This window comes from Protopterus annectens, chromosome 13.part0, assembly GCF_019279795.1.
Source record: "Protopterus annectens isolate FY-2018-M chromosome 13.part0, PAN1.0, whole genome shotgun sequence".
Lineage (NCBI taxonomy): Eukaryota > Metazoa > Chordata > Ceratodontiformes > Protopteridae > Protopterus > Protopterus annectens.
In genome coordinates, this window is record NC_056747.1 from 637069235 (window position 1) to 637091570 (window position 22336).

General features: G+C 37.6%; 1 protein-coding gene across 1 annotated transcript in view; it reads right to left on the reverse strand.

Moving 5' to 3' along the window:
- Positions 1-554: 554 nt before the first annotated feature.
- The window catches only part of LOC122787549 (zona pellucida sperm-binding protein 4-like), a 403617-nt gene continuing 381835 nt past the window's right edge, over positions 555-22336 (reverse strand). The window contains exons 8-12 of the mRNA XM_044054323.1: positions 10233-10422; positions 10001-10148; positions 9145-9223; positions 8367-8468; positions 555-861 (exon numbers count right to left, since the gene is read on the reverse strand). Coding sequence (XP_043910258.1) covers positions 686-861; positions 8367-8468; positions 9145-9223; positions 10001-10148; positions 10233-10422 — 695 coding nt within the window. The 3' untranslated portion in view covers positions 555-685. The remainder of the gene's footprint in view (positions 862-8366; positions 8469-9144; positions 9224-10000; positions 10149-10232; positions 10423-22336) is intronic.

Below are 22336 nucleotides of genomic sequence, written 5' to 3' on the forward strand. Positions count from 1 at the left end.
CAGAAAGAGAGCACATTAGAATGGCCTGAAGTAATGTGGATAATTGGATGTTGCTGGGAAGGCAGATGTTTTTCCAAGAACAAGGGAGGAAACGACACCAGAGAGGCCACCAGTCAGCCTGATTTTACTAAAAAATTGGGGTCACATACCTTCAGTATATTGTAGGAAAGCAGTGGAAGAATGGATTAGGGCTTAAAACAAATGCATTTTAAAAACATGGGCTACAGTAAAGTTTAAAAAAATAAGATTCAGAAAGATCTCCAGGTGTTCATCACTGAATGAAAGACCATCGTTGCTGCATTACCTGAACATGCCTTGGACAAGGGGGGTCCTGCATTTGAGAACTAGGCATACAAAACCTCCCACTCCTGTAATGTAAAAATCAGACAGAAGAGTACCTAGTTGACCATTTCACTATCCATGGATACTAGGGAAAGGGTCTTCCAGTATTTAACAACTTTCAAAATCCTAGATAAAACTGTCACATGTTGCATCATGGCAGTCAAGTAGAACTAAACTTAGACATTAAAATGAAAAGGCTTGAGAATTTAAACTTCAGGTCAAGATTTTATTTAAAGGGTTCTCCAATATTTTACTGATATACAAACTGTGGTACATGTTAGATTGTAAGAATCAAGTGCAACTATCAAAACTATAAAAAAGCTTGATAATTATCAAACAATGATCATTTCAAAATGTCACTCGACACTTCAGTTATTCTTGTGGGTTTCTTAGGCTTCAGTCTGTGCTGTCTGCATAACTGAAAGTGTATGACCACCAGAGCAATTATACCAATGCAGGCTGCTCCAAGAAATACAGCAGGCAAAGTCATCTTCTTTTCTGCTGGTGTTATGAGAGAGCCTGTAAGAGAGAGAGAGACACTTTCACTTAAAGTTTTCACTTCATCTCCATCCACATTTTACCAGTGGTATCTCCCCACCTACAAAAATGCAGTCCTGAAGCTTCATTATTCCCAGTTATGGCTATTAAACAGCATCCAGATTAAAAATCCTTAGAACATATGCTGTATAGAACAGAGTTGAAATCTCACCACTAGAACACACTTCCAGTCAAGCATATCCCATTGCCCCAGAGTGATGTTATACTGTGCCACTCATTTTCCCAGTTGCTACAAATGACAACTCTGTGGCAAAGGATGACCAGGTCTTGAACCCATGTTGGATTCCTTGCAGCAATCCAAAACTAGACTATTTCCCAGTAACCCTTTACTATCAGCTGTCTTACGGATCTTACCCAGTGATCACCGCCAATGGGAAGCCAGTATGTACATCCAATTAGTAGTAATTCTGGCAGCAGCTTGGTACCAGTACTGTTAAAAGAATTCTATACTTGCATATCATCGCAACCAGATTTCTAACCTCATATAATGTATTCACTGCTTTCAGTTTGTCATTTACATTTAGTAAGACTGAGATAAACAGTATAGTGTTACCTAGCTGTACTTGTAAGCTGCGCCTGTATTTGTCAGGAGGAATACAGGTGACTTGCATCATATCACAACCATGTTGTGAGCAACTCACTCTTCAGATATTAGCATCAAATCTGGAGTCCTCCTTTCTGCTGTTGTAAAGTAATCTGAACGGTAGGTTAACATCAGTTTTACAGTTTTCCCATCAAGGAGGATTTCCGTGTTGTGCTTGTGAAAGTGATCAGAAACTTTGGAGTGGGGTCCACCTATGAGAAAAACAGAAAAGTTGTGTGTTGAATGGCCATTACAGGAAGTGTTAGGAAAGTAGAACAGGAATTTTAACAGGAGTATGACAGAAAGGCTAAGGAAGAGCTTGACTTTCCAGATCCTCTGGAAAACAGAGGATCGCTGTTCTCCTGCTTTTCTGGTCAGTTTAGTAGAGCACATGGTTCTAAGCTCTTAAAAACACGATGGATAAAAAATGTTGTCCACTTGCAGTCTGTTGACAAAGTCCTGCTTCTGTTTCTTCTTCCTGATCGTGTTTCACAAGCAAAGTGATAGAATGGTAATTAGGAGTTTACACACCCCTTTTTACTTACACACACTCCTTTCGCAATGAATTAGACAAAGCTAGAAATCTGGTTGCAATAATTACTGAAGAATCTATATCTAGTTAAAACAGAACAGCAAACCTAAGTTTTCTTCTGTTTTCTGGGGTGGTAGCTGTAACCATTTTAAATTCCAAAACTCAAAAGTCCAGAAATATAGGAGACTAACATGTGAAGGGGGGGGGGGCTATACAAACCAAAGAACTTGTCTGATTATCCCTTCTTTCCAAGGTATGGTGATCTTGAAATGAATATATACTAATTGGTAGGAGGCTTGCCTTGGGGGGGGGGGGGGGCTCTAAAGGACAGTTGTGCAAGTTGCACTAACCATAACAGATGTTCCATTAAATCACTGTTGCTGTAGCCTTAGCTGAATGAGTTGCATCCTGCCAAAGATGGGACAGCCAGGAGAAACAAGTGGAGATAGCAGCCTGGCCACTAAAATCTTCAGGACTTTGCCAGAGAGGGAAGCTACCTACCGTGAAAAAAAAATATTAACCAATTACTATAACAACCCACCTATATACAAAGACAAGATGGAGAGTGGGAGCAGCTAATGTAGCAGTGATTTAAACATTTTAAATATACTGTGACAGTAAGTGCAACTTAAAAATCACTGCTGCAGATGTCTTAGCTCTATGGATAGATTACTAGAGCATTTATCCCCTGGGAGGGGAAAACAATTAGAGCCCAGTAGCCCATGGCGAATGGTCCTAGCAAACCCTGGTCTGGACCTAGAAAAGGAATCCTGTATGTACTTTTACAAGGTTTACAAACTGAAGACCAGGTTGCTGCCTCTAGAATGCTTCTGGAGTCCACCACCTCTCAATAGGTTGTCCAAGACGAGGCTCTATTAGAATGTGCCTTGACCCTGCCTGGAAGTCTTAACATGGTTGGAATAAAAAAGTCAGGGACAATCCTACAGTCTGCTTAGATATGTGTTATTTTCTTTGTCCCTTTATACAAAAGCAGCTAGTCAGCTTTCACAGAGGACATTGTTCTGTCAAAATAACATCATAGCTGTTCATGTACATCAAGAATAGAATCCTGCCAGACTCATTGGTTTAGGAAAGAAAACAGGAAGATTAACGGCTTGATTCAATACCAAATTAAGAAACCACTTTTAGCATGAAGGAGGGGTTTGTTCTTAAAGACAGTCATTATGGAACACTAAAGAGAGTTCATCCACCATAAGAGTTTGCAACTCTGATACCTTCTTGTAGATGTCACAGCAATAAGAAAGAACCAAATCAACAAGACAAGCTGGTTGAAGAGGAGAGAAAGTTAGATTTTCAAGCACAAGTGTTAAGGAGTCACTACCTGTTTACAAGGAAATCTCAAGTGTCAGACCCCTTTTGAAATTGTTTATCCAAGGTTTGAGATGAAAGGGAAGGATCCATGGGCAGATATGCTAAAATGGCCAAATCAAGCTTGACAGAGTAAGACAGGCCAGAGGAAAGTAACTCAATTTTGTAAACAAACATGTTCTAGAACCCTTAAAATGGGACCAGACTGTTGGTCTAGCACTAGCAAGTTTCTTCCACTTACCAGCATAAGATTTCCTAGTTGCAGGCTTTCTTGCTTTAGTACCAGCTGCTTGTCCTCAGAAACAAGGTGTCAGAATTGTATTCGAATAGACTCATCTAGGTAGTCGGTTGTAATTTCTTCAGAATGGGATGCATCAAACTCCCCATCTTGATACTGTAGATCCAATGAGAGGGGAAGCTTGTGGCAACTGCCCTTGGCTAATTCCATGAGAAGAGAAAGCCACTTTTGCCTGTGCCAATGGTGTCACCACAACAATCTTTAGGTAGTCCTTCGGGATTTTCAGGATGACCCTGAGCATCAGTGGGGGGGGGGGGGGGGCATTCAGAAGCAATCCTGTCCAAGGAAGAGAGAAAGTTTCTATTTCTCTGGAAGGCTTTGCAAGGAGTCTTTGTACAGAATTTGCTTAGTTGTCTTTTCTGAGAAGAGTTAGAGATCCATTCTAGATTTTCCCCACAAATTCTGGAAGATCCTCTTGGGTCAGTTTCCATTCAGGATAGTATGTCCTCATTCTTATCGGCTTGTCTGTCACATTTTACTCTGAATGTAGAAGCAAGGAAACTGTGGCATACTGAGTTTCCAAGCTAGCACAGCCAACCTGCTGAATGGGTAGGACCTGGTATCTCTCCCACTTGTTTTAAGTATCACATCAATGTAACAATGTCTAATAACCTACAAGATGTCCTGGGACCACAAGTGATTAAGAGATTCTACAGTATGCATCACAGCTAACATCTCTGATGTGTGTGTATTTGCCCATCTTGTCTGTTCCAAAGACCCTACCTACACTTTTACCCCTTTGAGTACTGCTCCCCATGCAATATCTTACGTCACAGATGCAGGGGAGGGGGGGGGTGTGGCAAGACAAAGGTAGACAGACTCAGGGCAACTTGCTCTGTCCACCACCAAATTTCTCTTTACAAAATTGGAATCTGGTAGTATAATGGCAGAGTGGTGGGTCTGATCCAGTGAGAAACCACTGAATTCTTCTTGTATGCAACTTAGTAAGAGGAATCAATCATAGGTACCATGAAAAGAATCCTGAGAATTTATTTTGCAGGTGTGCAAGACTATCAAGAGAATTCCAGGAAAAAAAAAAAGATGGAAATCCACTTTGTCCTGTGAGGAAAGCCTTTAGTAAATCCAGAAACCATCCCAGAAATACAATTATTTGAGACTATCAGAAAGGATGTGACTGTTGATCAGAAATTCTAAGTCTAGTAGGTTTCTTTACACATGCAAGGGACTCAAACACCTTTATTGAATTATCACTTATATAAAAGTAAAATTAACAAGTTCACATTTCCAGACATACATCACCTATGGCTATATATCCTATAATCTTAGCAACGTTATATAAAATTGTTCAATTCCTGCCTTCTCAAACCTCATTCTTCCTCAAACATTTTTCTGCATGTATTGTTCCCGCAATTTCCATTTTTTTCTATGCAATTTACTTCTACCCTTTTCTAAAGATCCCACTGCCTGTTCTTTTATCTATCTGTTACAATATTCAATACTTGAAGTATAGTTGGTTTAGATCCGGATTTCCATTTTCTACTAATTACTTTTTTTAGCAGCCATCAGAATTAAACTTAAGGCCTTACTATTTCTAGACAATTCAGTTCCTTATCTTAAACTCAGTTTCCCTAGTTACTCATTTGCACGCCCAGCATTCCCAATAATAAAAATCCCTACAAAGTATCCGAGTCTGCCAACTCATTACACTCCCAAAACATATGCTCCCAGTTACCTCTTTCTTCCCCATCACACCTCCATTTGCACAGATATTTTTATACTCCAAGCAGACGCCAAACACCTCCAGGCAAAATCCTAAATCTAAATTTTGTTGCATGTTTGGTAGCCATATGCATTGTCCTCCCATTGCTGCTTTGCCAACTGCATATCTAAAAACTCTTCCCAATGTTTTGACTTCTGATTGATTCCTATAGTTATCATGCAATATTTATATACCCTACTAATTATCCGTTTATCAGCAGCTTCTGTTCTAGATTCATGTAAAAACTCAACCAGTGCACGTCTTTCATTTAGGTTTCACCTATTGCTTTGTCTATATAATATTAATCCCCAGTAGACAAGTCAATCACTAGCCTGCAAATCCAAAGAGCTCCTTGGCCTCTTCCCATTCTATTACCTTTTCTTCATTTGTTCCCAATATCTTGGTTCCCTTTTCTTCCAGTAAATTCCAGCCCCCTTATTCTATCCTCTGTACCCATAACTACAGTCATCCCTATCATAGAATATCCTTTCTTCATTCCTGTGTTGGCTTAGTTCTTTGTATACCTAGTCTCCTTAAGGATCTGCATCCAAAAGCAGATTTCCTTATTTCTTGACCCCCTCCATTTAATCATACCTTTCCACTTAGAGTTCTAGCCTTCTGCTTCTGTTATGTACAACAGCTTTTACTGTGCAGATGTAAAATATCCCTTCAAATCAGGTAATCATGTAAGGGACTAGATATCACTCTGCAAAAATAAGTGAATCCAAGGAAAAATGTGGATACCCTGCAGCCTGCAATGGGCTACCACAGGAGCTAGACAATTTGCGAACACTCTTGGAGCAGTAGATAATCCAAAGGGCAATAGAAAGAACTGGTAATGTAACAGACCATCTTGGATACTTCCTGAACTTTGTAGCAACAGGAATCTGATAAGCATTTAAGTCCAATTTTAACAGAAAGCTCAAGTTAGGAATGAGGCAACAGGCTTTGTAGTATCAACATCCTGAACTTTAGAACTTTTAAAAATGGGTTGTGAAAGGGTACGTTGAGCACTGGTTTCCAAGAGGGTTTCATTTTTGGTACTATAAATATTCCTGAATAGTAACACTTGGCCCAGTGAGCTGGGAGAACTGTTTTTATGACCTCAAGGATCAGCATTAACACAGAAGGAAACAAGGAAGTCTGACTGTCAGATAAGGAGGAATCCCCTGAAAGAGAAGGTTTTCCCATTTGTAGCCCTAGTGTACATTTCAAACCAATTTGACTTTTACAGACTTTTGTCATATTAGGAACTGGTAAACCAGACTGTGGGACAGATTCAAAGGAATGGAAGGGAAGGCAGGCACATATTTGGGCTGTTCTTTTTTTATGGAAGGTGCCTTTATTAGAACTTTCCTGACATTTTTCTTAAACTGTTTAGCAAACTTTTGTTGCATTTTTGTTTGAGAAAAGTAGGAAAATGAATACTGAAAGCTCTCTGTAGCTCTCTGTATAAACTTACCTCTCTCAAATTGTTCAAGAACCTGCTGAAGGCCCAAAAAAAAACCTTATCGAAAGGAGAATTAAAGATTTCCGATGCAACATCTTCAGAAACCCTCTGATTATGCATTTAAGCAAAACTTCACAGTAGCTGCTGCTCTGAACACAGGGATAAGCACAATCATATGTATTCTAAGGTATTTTACTCTACCTGCGACACATTAACATCAAAAGACCTGGAATCCAAAGAGTGTAGAGAGACAGCAGAACCTAACCCCATCAAAAGCAAGCATGTGTTTCAACATAACAGCCATTTGCTCTTCTACATTTGCCTTTAGAATCTTATCAAATGCTTCCCCTTTATCAATAGGGGAAAGCTGATATTTAGGCATCTATTAGCAATAGAAGCTGAAATAGCTGCAGGGTCAGAGTTAGCACGAGAAAAATAAATACTAGCAAATCAAAGGCACTTTATAAAGTTGGTCTGCCCTTTAATGATTTGCATGGTGAGCACCTGGCAAATCGCAAGCTTCCTGAAAACCTCCTCCAGTGATGGCAGAGGAGGAACAGGAGTGGTTAAATGAATATTCCCCTGTATCATGTCATCATCTTCTTAAAGATGGAATATTTGCTTGCTTCCACATACAATAAATGGCTCACTAGATAGTTTCAGAAAAAAAATTCTAAATGGGAAGGATCACTTTCCTCAATCAGGAACATTTTAAATGTGAGGGCTCTGTCCCCTTCTGAGGTAATGTCTTCCCCTAGAGAAATATCTGACAGGGATGGAGCAAGATTGTTGCATTTTTTTATTAAATTCTTTTGTCACGAGGTTTTAAGCCTACTGCAGTTCTTTTACTAGATATGCTGCTCTTGAACATGAAAATCGTTTTGTGAAGATATTAGAGGTACTTCCCTTGAAGGGGACTGCCTCAAAGATAGCACTTCATCCTAGGGAACATGTCTCTTCCCTCAGTTACACACTGAGGTGCACTCCCACCAAAATTCCCATGACTAAAGTTATTCTTCCATACCCCATGAGAGCAGCTAAACAGCCAAAAGACGTGACTGATCCCAGTTCCACAGTGGCCAAAGGGACTAGAGGTCAGAAAGTCTGAAGAACAACCGATGGTCACAAGAAAAACATCTGCTAGCAACAGAGGCAAAGACTGAGCCACTGTGAAGGCAGACTCCTTAATTTTTTTTTCCCTTGGGAACACTAGGAGGAGGATCCAAGCACAGCTAAGCCTGCTTCATGCTGCTGCCAAGAATAAAGCCCGATATGCAGTAGGCACTGTGGCTCAAAGTTCCTAAGAAAGTAAGCCATTACAGTGTACAGAACCACCTAAAACATAAAATGGACAAACTAAGCTTTCCCTTTTAATGCAACCATTAACCCAGTTTTATTACAAGTTGGAAACTGAACAAGTCGGGAAAAAAATAGATCAAAGACCTAACATTTTTGATTGACAGTAACTGCAAAGTATAACAAAGCACTATACTTTTTCAAAATAAGGACATTGGGGTGATTAACTGAGGTTGTCAAATCACTTTCTAATCTTACCTTTTCCTTGATCGACATTTTCCTTAGAGATGAACAAGACTGGTCCATCAGCAGTCACAATGCTTGAAACATAATTTTTCATACGTCTCTCTCTTTTCTTTCCTGCAAATAGAGCATTCTTAGAATAAAAAGGTTACTATATTTTTGCCTGTATAATTACAAACTATATGATGAAAATTCCCAAGTCTTTTGTAACCATATTCTCGTTTTCTAAAAAGTATTTTGGATTTTTTTCATCTATTTTAACATTCTAGAGAGGTAATGTAACAAAAATCTTCTAGAAAGCGAGTAAATCTCAAATTTTGGCGTAAATCTTTAGAGAACATATATAATGGAATGATATTGACAGAACAAAATTAGAATGCAGACACATTGTAAACATTGCATATAATTATAGCTAATTGTGTAGTACTTAGTGTTGTATGAAAATGTTCACGATTCTAACAGAAGAGAGTACTTGAACATTTGTATTCATATACAAGCATGGTTATTGTGAAACTACTGTGGAATAATCAACCAATTCAATTTCTTTTGGAAATTCACTGAGTGACATTTAATCAGCTTACCTGGTTACAAATAAATGCATTACAGCTTGAAACACTTTTCAAAACGTCTCCCTTGCACTGAACTGAATAACTTCTCTGATCTTCAAACCATATATATATATCTAATGATCACGAATAGTACTATGTCTGAACAATCTGATTAGACTATGGATTCCCTCAGCTTTTCACTCATGTTGTGCGACTCTAGTCAGCCTTCCAGTGCTCACACTTACTTGAACTCTGTTCACTACAGGTTTCACAGGACTCTCTTGCACTCTGGTAACATGCTGAAGCACTACAGTGGAAGTAAGCCTAAGGAGGAACAAGTGAAAATGCACTCAGTTTTAAAAACAGACTGGTTTACTATAAATAAAGTTCACCTGTCCCACCCCCATTCCAGTGAAAGGGATGCTAACCCCTACATATATATTTAATTAGTTGCTGCAATTGGCTCAAGTTTAAACAATCTGGCTCCACATTTGCCAAGACAGACAGAACTAGGTCTTTCTTCACTTGCCATCCTTGAACTGCAGCTTGAAAAATCTCACTGGGAGTTTCTTGGTTTAAGCAGCTAAATGCAACCATTTTCAGCTATTTCCACCTTCTTCCACACACAATTCTTAGGTTAATCTCCCCCACACACAAAAAACAAACCCACAAATTTAAAAACCCTCCTTTTCAAAGGAAAATACCATGCCATCTAAGCAGGAAAGCAGCTAAACGTGGCTGTAAGAAAGGACATTTAAGACACGAGACTGGAGGAAAGCAGATTAGAAGCAAAGTGTAAAATACACACTTGCTGCATTCTGTCTAGTAACCTACAGCAAGACGCCATTACTGGCTTTTCGATGCAGGAATCAAGTTAGACTACCAGGTCTCTAAGCTGCAGCGGGCATTTGGGGATTGGCATCAGTTCTTAAAACTACACAGCGAAGCTAGAGGTGCACGCTTTGCAGTCAAATTAAACATTTACAGTCCTATGGAGAAATTAGACTCCCTATTTAAAAAACAGAATATATGCAGGCTTTTTGAGCTATTTTGCTACTGTGTTATTGGAGAAGTAGCATTGTGAACTAGTGGTCAGCTTACCTCTCCTTCCAAAGGCTGTCCAGTTGTATGATTTAGAAAAACAAAAGTGTAGACAATGAAGCGTTGATAATGTCGTGGGAACTTCACTCCTGAAGTTGCATCGACTGTCAGCAGCTGGGTGAGATAGTTGTCACCTGTATAAGGGCACCTGTAGTGGAATAATCCCTGGTCAAAAATATAGTTAATATAATAATGGGCTGGGGGTTCCAAGTTTGTTAATACAACTACTCACCCATCAACCAGGATATTCCACTGAGGTCTAGCTCTGGACTCAGAGACTGGAGTAGCCCAACAGTTTTCTAGCTTTAGTACAACATTTGGGTCTGTTCTCTGAAGAATGCGAACTTCAAAGAATACTGGATCCTGCAGAACTTTGACCACAGGGTAGTCGTCATCAGTGTAGTATGAATGATACAAGCTCTCTGGAAAGAGAAGAATTTAGTTTTGTTTCTTGTATACAAAAATGCCATTGATTGCTCTATATCTAAACAGCTAGCTTGGTACAAAACACATCTATGGATAATCTTAGAAAACTCTGTTCTAGTGAACAGATTACAAATAGCTCACTGACCTTCAAATGCATTCTGTGGACTAGAAATGAGCTTCAGAAAGCCTGAGGAGTGTGGTGAGAAGGGAAGTGGTACAGCAGTTCTCAAAATACCGATGCGGCAGCCTTACTATGCACCAGATGCAGCACGATAAACTCACAAACCTCTACAACTTTAACCCAAACCTTGCATTTTTGGACCTCACAATGAAATACCCATTGAACAAAAATGGAAAAATTAGTCTTTGGCCAAAAACTGTACCGTTAATCAACCAACCCACTTCTATACTCAATTTCCAGGTCTTATTTATACATTTCAAAATTTCAAAGTCCTAAGGCGCTGCTCCAACCAGCAGTACTTTGGTTTAACTTGCCTAAATAGAAGCACTAATATTTTGGTTTCAAAAGCATTTCTGCAGTCTACAAAGGCATTTTCAATAGAAAAGTGCCTGCATAAGAATTATAGTTAGTATAGTCAATTTTAAGCAAACTACTTGAGAGACAAACATTCAACATAAGCACCATCATGAACGCAAAGAAATCTCTCACTTAACTGCTACTAAACCCATACACAAGTTTTACAAGGGCAGTTGCAATGTTTTCAGATCAGTTTGCTTGTATGCTCTCAGTGGCCTTTCAAACAAATTTAAGCAGACATGCAAATTTACAGCACATTTTAAAATCAACTTTTCAGAAGCATGTAAGACTGGACTGCAAGACTGGGGCAAACAAGAAAGCAAGTGACACTAGAATCTCCTACCAGCTACAATACGCTACACACATCTGCAACAGACAACAGAAGTAGACACCCAAAGTTGCTATTTAGACTTTCGTAGGATATCTAACCCATCAGTAGGATTCCAACATCATGCAGATAAGAAATCCCAATCCTCCCACTGTACCACACTGGGTGACTAGGTGTTCAGGATTCAAAGAAATTATATCCTAGACGAGCAATAAGTGCAGATTTTAAACCAATACACTGAGCTTTCCACAAGGATAACATGCTAAATCTCAGTGGTTGTCATTCCACTGGTGATGTTAGCTTTTAGTTTGCCTGGGTCAAAGCTGGTTGCAACAAAGGTACTAGAAGAGTGAAAACTTCCCTCTATCCACTACAATGGGTTCCACCAATCCAATTAAACAGTTTTATATAAAAGGTGATCAGGATGCCTGCATATCTCCCAACCAATGCAGCTTTCCATAACTCACTTCTTTATGGGATTAAAATGGTAATCTTTCCTCCAAACGTATTAATTAATTTCAAAATTACCACAGTGCAATGAAAGTATTTGCCCCCTTCCTGGTTTCTTATTTTTTTGCACGTTTGTCACACTTAAATGTTTCAGATCAAACAAATTTAAATAGACAAAGATAACCCGAGTAAACAAAATGCAATTTTTAAGTGATAATTTTATTTAAGAAAAAAATATCCAAACCTACATGGCTCTATGTGAAAAAGTAATCGCCCCCCCTTGTTAAATCATGAAGTAATTGTGGTTAATCACATTTTTGGGAAAGCAAAGTTCACTTTCACTAGCCACACCCAGGCCTGATTACTGCCAGACCTGTTGAATCAAGAGATCATTTAAATAGAACCCGTCAAAGTGAAGCAGGCCAAAAGATCCCAAAGAGGAAGGAGTCATGTCGTGACCTAAAGAAATTCAGGAACAGATGAGAAACAAAGTAATTGACATCCATCAGTCTGTAAAAGGTTACAAAACCATTTCTAAAGCTTGGGACTCCAGCAAACCATGGTGAGAGGCATTATCCACAAATGGAGAAAACATGGAACAGTTGTGAACCTTCCCAGGAGTGGCTGGCCTTTAAAAAATTACCCTAAGAGTGCAGCGACAACTCATCCAAGAAGTCACAAAAGAACCCAGAACATCTAAAGAACTGCAGGCCTCACTTGCCTCAGTTAAGGTCAGTGTTCATGACTCAACCATAAGAGAGACTGGGCAAAAATGGCATGCATCGCAGAGTTCCACGGCAAAAACCAATGCTGACCAAAAAGAACAAAGGCTCATCTCACTTTTGCCAAAAAACATCTTTATGATCCCAAAGACTTTTGGGAAAATATTCTGTGGACTGAAACTTTTTGGGAGGCATGTGCCTGTTACATGTGGTGCTATTGTAACGCATTTCAGAAAAATAAAATCATGCCAACAATCAACATGGTGGTGGTAGTGTGATGGTCTGGGGCTGCTTTGCTGCTTCTGGACCTGGACAATTTGCTGTGATTGATGGAACCATGAATTCTGCTCTCTACCAAAAAATCCTGAAGGAGAATATCTGGCCATCAGTTAGTTACCTCAAGCTGAAGTGCACTTGGGTTCTACAGCAAGACAATGATACAAAACACTAGCAAGTTCACCTCTGAATGGCTTAAAAAAACAAAAAAACAAAATGAAGGTTTTTGAGTGGCCTAGTCAAATTCTGGATGCAAATCCAATTGAGATGCTGTGGCATGACCTTAGAAAGGTGGTTCATGCTCGGAAACCCTCCAATATGGTTGAATTAAAACAATTCTGCAGAGAGTAGACCAAAATTCCTCAACAGTGGTGCAGTTGTTGCTGCTAAGGGTGGCACAACCAGTTATTAGGTTTAGGGGGCAATTACTTCTTCACATAAGGTCATGTAGGTTTGGATAGTTTTTTTCCTTAATACATAAAATCAATCCGCGGTGGTGCAGCGGTAGCATTGTCGCCTCACAGCAAGAGGTTCTCCCGTTCGATTCTCGGCTGGAGTGTCTTCTGTATGGAGTCTGCATGTCCTCCCCGCAGTAGAGTGGCCTTCGAAAGACATGCGTGAATGGGCGTATCTTCTTTGAAAGTTGGGTGAAGCTGGCACCTCTGCACCATAAAAATCTGCCAATTATTAGCGGGCCAGTGTCCCGCTGTGGAGACCCCTAACCGGGAAAAGCCAAAAGACGAAATAAAATCATCACTTAAAAACTGCATTTTGTTTACTTGGGTTATCTTTGTCCAATATTTACATTTGTTTGATGATTTGAAACATTTAAGTGTGAGAAATATGCAAAAAATAAATCGGGAAGGGGGCAAATATGTTTTCATTGCACTGTATGTATGCTGCACATTTCAGCTTCCCCATTTCAGTATTTAATATTCTTTGTCAGGACAGAATACCAGAGTGCTCAATTAAAGTTTTACTTTTTATCCTTATTGTTCCATTGCTTTCCCCCTCCCTTTTGCCTGCCTATACTACCCAGTCTACTCTCCTTTTCCTTCAACATCTTCCAATATTTCTGTATCCCTATTTCACTATGCTCAACTTCTTGGTATATACTTTCCCACTTAACCTATTTTCTCCTATGTCATTTGATCAGAGGTATTTTGTCACCATGTCCTTTTCTAGCTCTCACTTCACACTAATTGCATCATTGATGGCCATTTGTAAACAGTTTGCACATCTTACAGGATTTTACATCAGGAATTATGCCACAATCAAGCATTGTTCCAAAAGGGACAACCACCACAAATGCAAAGTTCCTTTAAATTACATAATGCTCTCCAGAGGTCTGGTGCAATGTTATAAGCATTCACTTAGTAATTAGCATTTACTCTGGGCCCCACTTAACATTCCAGTTAAGGAACCTCACCTCAGACTCTTACACTGCTACACTGTAGGCAGTTTATTTGGAGCCCCATGACAGGGATTTTAGTTGGAGAATTAACACAAACGACTGCAGGTTTGCATGCAATTGTCTGCTTTTAACTTTATTTTCAATACATCTAGCAACACCCAACAGAAAATTACCTTAAGAGACATCAACTTGCAAGCAGAATTCTGCACATCTTTCACCATTAGTAATAAAGTCCAGCTCGGGGCTCAGTTTAATGTGTAGAGAAATCCAGTGTCAAATTAATGGGCAGTTTTTTATCAAAGGTCCAGCAATGTGTCTGCAGTACGAGATCTTTCTGGTGTTAGGACTATATACATACCTTATCAATATGGCATTTTTATAAGCTGTCATAATGACCATAAATATCTATGTACAGATTCAACCACCTTTCCCGCCACTGTAAACTACTACACCCAACACAGTAAATGCAACCCTGCCGAGAACAGTATAAACATTAACGTCCACTGCTCAATCCTCTGTTCACTCACTGCAGCTCACTAGCCCCACAAAATTTCCTAGTCTGCCACTATGAACTCATATATTTAGAAGCTGCTGGGGTTTAAGCACTGCAGAAATGATCAACTGCAGTTCTGAAATGAAAACTTTTCCCCCATAGACCTTGCATACTACAAAACCCATTACCGGGCAACTCCCAATACTGGTTATGCAAACTACAGCAAAGGGATTGCATGTTTGTTCAACTCGTCAATGAATGAGTTACATCAGTTTATTTTTTTTTTTTTATCAAGAACATTTGCAGAGGGCTGCATTCCCACATCACCTTATGCAACTTGGTCACACAACAGGAGAAATGTGAAAACCTGACTGCAGTGCACCTTTAGTTTACACAATGCAAGTCAATATGGTTTGATAAACCACAATGGGGAGAAATCTCACTAAAGACCCTCACATTACAGCGAGTACAGGGTAACCATAGTCAGGGGGTTCAGGAAGATCTTGCAGTTTCTCTGCAGTTTACTAAAAGTTGATTCTCTGTTCTGGAGAAAACTGAAAACTTCAGTGTCCAAATTTGATGCAACTTCTATTAGGCTTCCTCCTTTTGAACTAGTCAACTGTCACTGTGCAATTTTATTGGAAAAAATTGCTTGCAGCTGCAAATTCACTAAGTATTCTGCAACAAACTTTACAATGACCACCACAAAAGGAAAGTATTCTGAAAAATTGACAGAAGTTTTGAGATAAAATTAAGAGATTTACTGAATACCTCATTGTCTCCAACAGTACATAATCCTGAAATTATCCCTAGGACTTTATCATGAAATGTTTATTTCAATACCAACAAGTAACTTTTGGACAAGCAAGCAACTACTTACACAACTGCAAAGATCACCTTAAGACAAATTTGTTCAACATTCCAGAGTTAATACACATATTCAAAAGAAACAAAGTATGTTGAAGACATGGCTGTTTAATCGGAATATTAACTCACAGCTTTAATTCAACATTACATTTATAAAAATACCTAAAGGACCTGCATCCAACAGGTGCACTACTGCACCAGCTCCTCATAGCAACTGCTTATTATCCATGGTATTACCACACTTCTGACAGATTATGCTCTTAAGTCACCTATCAATTCACTCTCATTGTTGCCCAGGGGCACTCCTTCCACCTTCCAAATTCATCTCTGATGTTCATTTCACAAAGGCACCCTTCCCAATCACCGGAAGCCAACCTCAGCATCATCCAAGAGCACCAGACCCCAAATCCATGCTTGTTGCAATCCAGGAGCACCTTCTAAATCCATGCTCAGTACCCTTCAAAGATGCCCTTCCCCATCTCTGAAGCCAAAGTTAATGACAATTTAAAGATCGCCAAAGAAGCACTGGTACCTCAATTTAATGAGTGGTTTGCTCCCAAGCTTTAAATGCCCATCTATGCCTTTCATGTATGGACTTGTCTATTCCAAGGTGATGCCGTTTGGCTGGCAACTTTGTGCATATAGCCTAAGTTCCTACCTTAGCTGAACAGTGTCTATAACACTTTGTAAAACAGTTAATTGTACAGTCAAGATGATAGAATTGAGATGTTGCACATACACCTTCAACAGCTTTACTGAAATCATGGTACAATGACCACTTACTGCTGCTCCCATTTATTTTAAAGCAATTACAGCATTATGCAGTATATACATTCCTCTAACATTTACCTTAAATATACAGCTCTACATCATACACCATATGATGAGCACATTCAGCTTAACTGTTCAAATGTCACTAGCATTGACAGTATAGTGGTATATAAATTGTGAAACAGTTCAACCTTCCAAACAAATAGTGTTGATGTAATGTGGCACCTGTCCAGCTTGCACCTGATATGGATTTCTGCCAACAGCTGGATCATTCTGAACAACTTCCTCACTTTCCATATTTTGACTGTGTTTAAGGTAATGCTTTATCTAGCTTCGCACCAAAGTTAGTGTTGGACTGAACCTCTCCACAACCAGAGTCTCTTCAATGTCTTTACTCTTCCTGTTATATCTGCATACCTGAACCTTACAGTAGTGGGATCTGTTCCATTTAAGAAGCCACTAAATCACTGAATGTTTTTGCACATTACTCCCCAAATCCATACTGAACCTCTTTCTATGTCCACAGAATTGAAAGGTTCACAGGTACATTATAGTACACTTTGGTCCAATGAGATAAATGCTCTGACCCAGTAAACAAATAGCCAGCATAGGCAAGACATCATCTTTGGGTAAAGATGACCATTTACTCAGTTTCATTGGGGATTCAGCATTTGAGCAAAAAATGTAGGGCATCTGCTTGCACATTGGTATTTCTAGCTGTGACTCAGGAATTTTGTGCAAAGCAGAAATGATCACCTGGGAAAAATCAAGCCATTTACACACAAGCTTATCACCTTAAAGTACACTCTGCTGAGACATTCTGATTTAATACTATCTAGCCAAGTGGTTATGTAGAGTGGGTCAATGACCATTTTGCGACATAACCCGGGCAAAAAGTGCACAATATACATTAATACAGACATGCTAGAGAGAAAAACATGTTGCATACAAGTGTGCTTTGTTTTATTATAAACTTTGCATACCTGTGTAAAACTAACAGAAAATAGTTAAATGCAAGTATGGCAAGTGGTTTATAACGTGCTCAACAGCTAAATCATATTTGATGGCCTTCACCAACTTCTCTGCTGATGTAGGCAATTGTGAAATCCATGCATCTTCGAATTATATAGCAAGTCTTCACACACTTGCAAGTAGACTTTGCCATCATGTAAGTGCAAGAACTCATTTTTTGAAATTTTGCTAGTGCCTTCACACTGTTCCACCTCTGCTGTAATTACCTTACCATACATATAAATCATAGAATGTGGACTCTACTATAACTACTTTACCACAAATATGAAATTTCTGATGTGCAACAATTATGACCAGCATTTGTTCAAGTTTGGTACATCACATATGAGCAAAGCACTTGACCCACACATTACTGGTCTACTTCCTTCAAGAGTGTGTGCCCAAGCCCTTGCTGGAGAGCATCCACAGATATTAACTGGGCGCATATCATACAACTCCATTCTTGTTAACTAGTTTCAAACACAACTAGTTTCTGTCACTAGGATAATGAAACACTCTGGTAGCCTCAAGTGACACATTCAATGGTTTGGAACAAACTTGGAAGGACACTGAACTACAAGGAATCAGCCTTGTTCATTTTTGCATATTCACTACAGCACGGAGTCACAGCCTGGTTTGAGACGAATCAAAATAGGATACGTACATCTAAAAGATAAAACCACTAACAGTTTTAGTTTCAAGCTTCTGCTTCAGCCTGTCCAGGAACTTGCTATATTGCAAATCATGCTCACACCTGCTAGCTCAATACTTGTAAGAGCAGTTATACCAACAAATCTTCCTACCTCTTCAACCATTTCAACTACAACTCTGAAATAGTTCTAGGACCAAGGATATTCCACAAGGCAGTATTCAAACTATTTAAGTAGAGGGACGCCAAATACTTGTAGAATGGCAAATTAGTGGGCAAAGCTTTGAACAAAGTCCTCAATATCTAGGATAAACGGCATTACGCACAACTGCAACATCCTCAGGCATTAGGCACAACTGCAACAACTTCCTCAGCCATCTGAAGGGGATAAGTGTACAAATCCATTAAAAAGTAATCTTTGAGAATCTGTATATTCTAAGCATGTCCTACTTCACAACTGTTATTCAACTGGTTCTACTTGCTTATCACAACCTCCCATACAAGTTCAGTTCCTATTAAAGCTTGCCTCAAGGACTACTGGAACTTTAGTGCACTAGTACTGCTTCATGTCATATAGCAGGCAACCCACATCATTAAACATGTCAAAATAACTTCAGAATATCGGTGTCTGTGGATTCTGTTTCATAATCCCCAGGGATGCACTCAATTGTTATAATTCCCAGTGTCAATACCTTTAGAAGATTCTTCTAGGATATACTGCCAAGTGCTGTTGTCACTGAAATTTGAGACTGTGAACCTCTTTGGAGCTAGGTGTAGTTGTGCAAATCCCTAGTGAACCTTTTTGCCATTTTCCAGCCGTTTTAACACTCGGGTGACATTACCATCAAGAGCATTTATTGACTTGACCTGAGCAAAATTAGAAATTGGCAAATCATTCTGTAACTGCACAGTATGAATCCTCAAATTATATCATTTATCTCAAGCATAATGTCCCAATTTATTTGGCTACTTTCAAAAGACACTACAGTACATTAAATGAGATTTAGAATCAAGCACGTGTGTTAACAGAAACATAAGTGATAAATGTAATAAATACTTTAGAAATTACATCAAACAGTTCAAAATCATACTGGCTAGCATATACAAACTAAAAACACCCTGGCTGACAGTTTTCTGATGTTACATATTGGGTTGCAGTATGCTAGGAAAAAAATGCCAGAACTAGCAATCTTCCAAATCTAAGTCTCAAAGACCAGTCTGAAGTCCACACACAGCCAGTGTGCAAATACAAATTTTCCACAAATATTGATATAATATTACAGTGGCAATAAGTAAATTAACTACCAAGTCGTAGCAGCAGCTAAGCACAATATTCAGAAAATGAGAAGTTTAACCTCATGCAGGTATGAGAATAGAATCCAAACAAAATATATCCGTACTTCAATTTTTTTTTAAAAAAGGAATAAATGCTTGCATCTTGAAAAAGTAAGGTAATGTCTTCCTTATTTTAAACAGACTACATACCCATTTTAAAATGGAGATGGACACAAATAAAATTGTTTTCCTTTGAAGTAGGGGTATGATTTGCTTTAATTTACAGTGCTTCTAATAAATCTTTTGTACTGCATCCATATTAGGCAACATCTGTGCCCACAAACTTTTATTCCATTTCCTTTTTTTTTTCAATAATAAATCTTTGTTTTATCATTTTCAATACAAATTCCAAACAAATACAAGATTGAAAATAAAAACCAACTAATGTATCTAACAATAACACCATAACATATATACAATATTTACATGAATGCTTCCACCTGCAACACAAGTTTATACAAAAAGATATAAAAATAATTGAGATTAGTTCAAGTATTACACAATTTGTTACAAAGTTCTCTTACAGAGTATAAATAACTCATAATAGATTTAAGTTTAAAATATTATGCTAATATATTAAACACTTGTTCCCATATTTTCAGGTTATTGATATTTTTATTGTGTTGATGTAGAAGTAATTTGTGGGCTAATATATGTCTCAGCTAGAATTTTAAAGTTATCCCGTGAAGTTTGGGATGGGTTTAACCAATTAGTAGCTATATATAGTTTCATTAATAAGAAGATATTAATTATAATACTTTGTGATCTAGAAAGTTCTTTTGGAGGGATATGCAAAATCATAAATTTCCATGAAAGTGTTGTACTTTGATAACCCATCTTTTGAAGTTGTATTTTTAGAGAGTTCCAAAGTTTATAAATGCATTTGCAGCTCCAGAACATATGAAGAAGATTAGCAGGTTGGTCTTTACAGAATGGACAATTTGGGGAGTTTTTAGAATTGAATTTATGCAGGCTAAGGCATGTATAATACGCATTATTCCATATCATAAGCTGAGTATACATCAACTTTTGAAGAAAGATAGATTGTCAAATGTATTGCTTTTATTATTTGACTTTCTTCAAATCAGTGGGATTTTCTCTTTCAGATATTTCGATAAAAGAACCTTATCCTGAAATTTAAACTCTTATTAATTTATTTGATACGGTTATAAATTTAACATCTTGTTGAAGAGCTTGCCACAAATTTGAGCATTTGGTTAAATCCTCATCTCTGGGTTTAAAATTCTTAAAGTAGCTTATAGAGAGTTCCCTAATTTGTCTCAATATAACTAGATAATTGTTAGGTAAGTTTAATTCTTATTTGATTATCTGAAAATTTGAGATATATGTAAATGTCAATTAAAGTTAAATTAACTATCAATGGGAAATTTTTAAGATCTATTAATTGATTTAATCTCAAATTAGGGTTCCTATGAAAGGGTTGAAAAACCATCATATGTTGAGCAAGATCTAATGATTGAAATACATTTTTTATAGATGTTCTATATATTTAATGTGGTCCATTATCCCATATAATTTCAGCTCATCTTTTCCTAGAAAGGACAATTGCTTTAGGATTAATACTCAAATTTAATATATGTTTATAATTCAAGATTACCCATGTTGGTGCCCACTTAGTGCTACATACATCATAATTAGCAATTCTTAGAAGTCTATTAGAGTTTATTATTAAATAGTAAATTTCAAAATTTGGTAAATCCAATCCCCCTCTATTTTTTGGCGTCATTAATTTATCATAGGATATCCTTGTTTTCCTTAGCTCCCAAATACATTTAGCAGATTCTTTATGAATTTGTTTAAAAAATTTCTTCGAAATTGCTACTTGAGCAGATCTAAAAATATATAATAATCTTGGTAATATATTCATTTTAATAATTGAGACCTTCGCCAATACTGGTAATCTTAAATTATTCCATCTCCCAAAGTCAGATATTATTTGATCACAAACTGTTTTAATGTTAATAGTATAAAAATCTTTATCATCTGTAGAGAAAACAATACCCAAGTATTTAATATCTTTGAACATTACCTGTCCCACCAGTGGCAAAAGCGAGGAGTTCTTAAGGGGAAAATATTTGTTTTTTTAAGATTAACTTTATAATTAGATATTTCTGCAAAGTCATCCACTGATTTTAATTTTTAGTGTCTGAAATTAGAGTTGTACAATATATATTGAGATCATCCTCAAACGCCGCCATCGATATTTTTGTTCCATAAATTGAGGCATTATGGTATACCTTCTGTTTAATATATAAGAATAAGGGTTCCAGATATATATTAAATAATAATGGGGACAACGGACAACCCTGGCATGTTCCATTTTTAATCTGTATTCTTTTAGAGAACATTTTATTAATGTATAAAGTTGTATAAGGATTGCTATATAAGATTTTTAACACTCGAACAAATTCTTGGGATATATTAAAATATGGTAGAGTATCAAACAAAAAACTTATGTCAACCCTGTCAAAAGCCTTCTGTGCATCCATAAGCACATAAATATTATGATTTTTCTGTTTAGCATAAGCTATCAGTGTATGAAGTGTAAGTGTATTGTCACTAGTTTGTCTAGTTACCATAAAACTATGGCTTGTTCCTTAGATATTATTTTATTCATTATTTTTTTTAATCTACTGGCTAGAATAGAGGTCAAAATTTTCATATCTACATTTATTAATGATATTGGTTTATAATTGTCAGGGTTTTGGGGGTCAGAATTAACTTTAGGTATAAGAATAGTTTTTGAGGCATTAAAATGAGGATCATTTATTTTATTCTTAATTATATAGTTAAATACACGCGAGAGTATTTTACCAAAAATATCATCAAAAACTTTATAAAATTCCACCGTCAAACCAGCAGGACCCGGTGCTTTATGTGATTTCATATGTTTAATTATATATATTACTTCATCAGATATTGGTTTAACCAAATCCTTCTGCATATTGTCATCTATTTTCGGAAAATTGTTTGTAAGAAATCTTCATTGGTCCTATGTGAGGGTAGATCTTTTTGGTCACCATATATATTCGTAT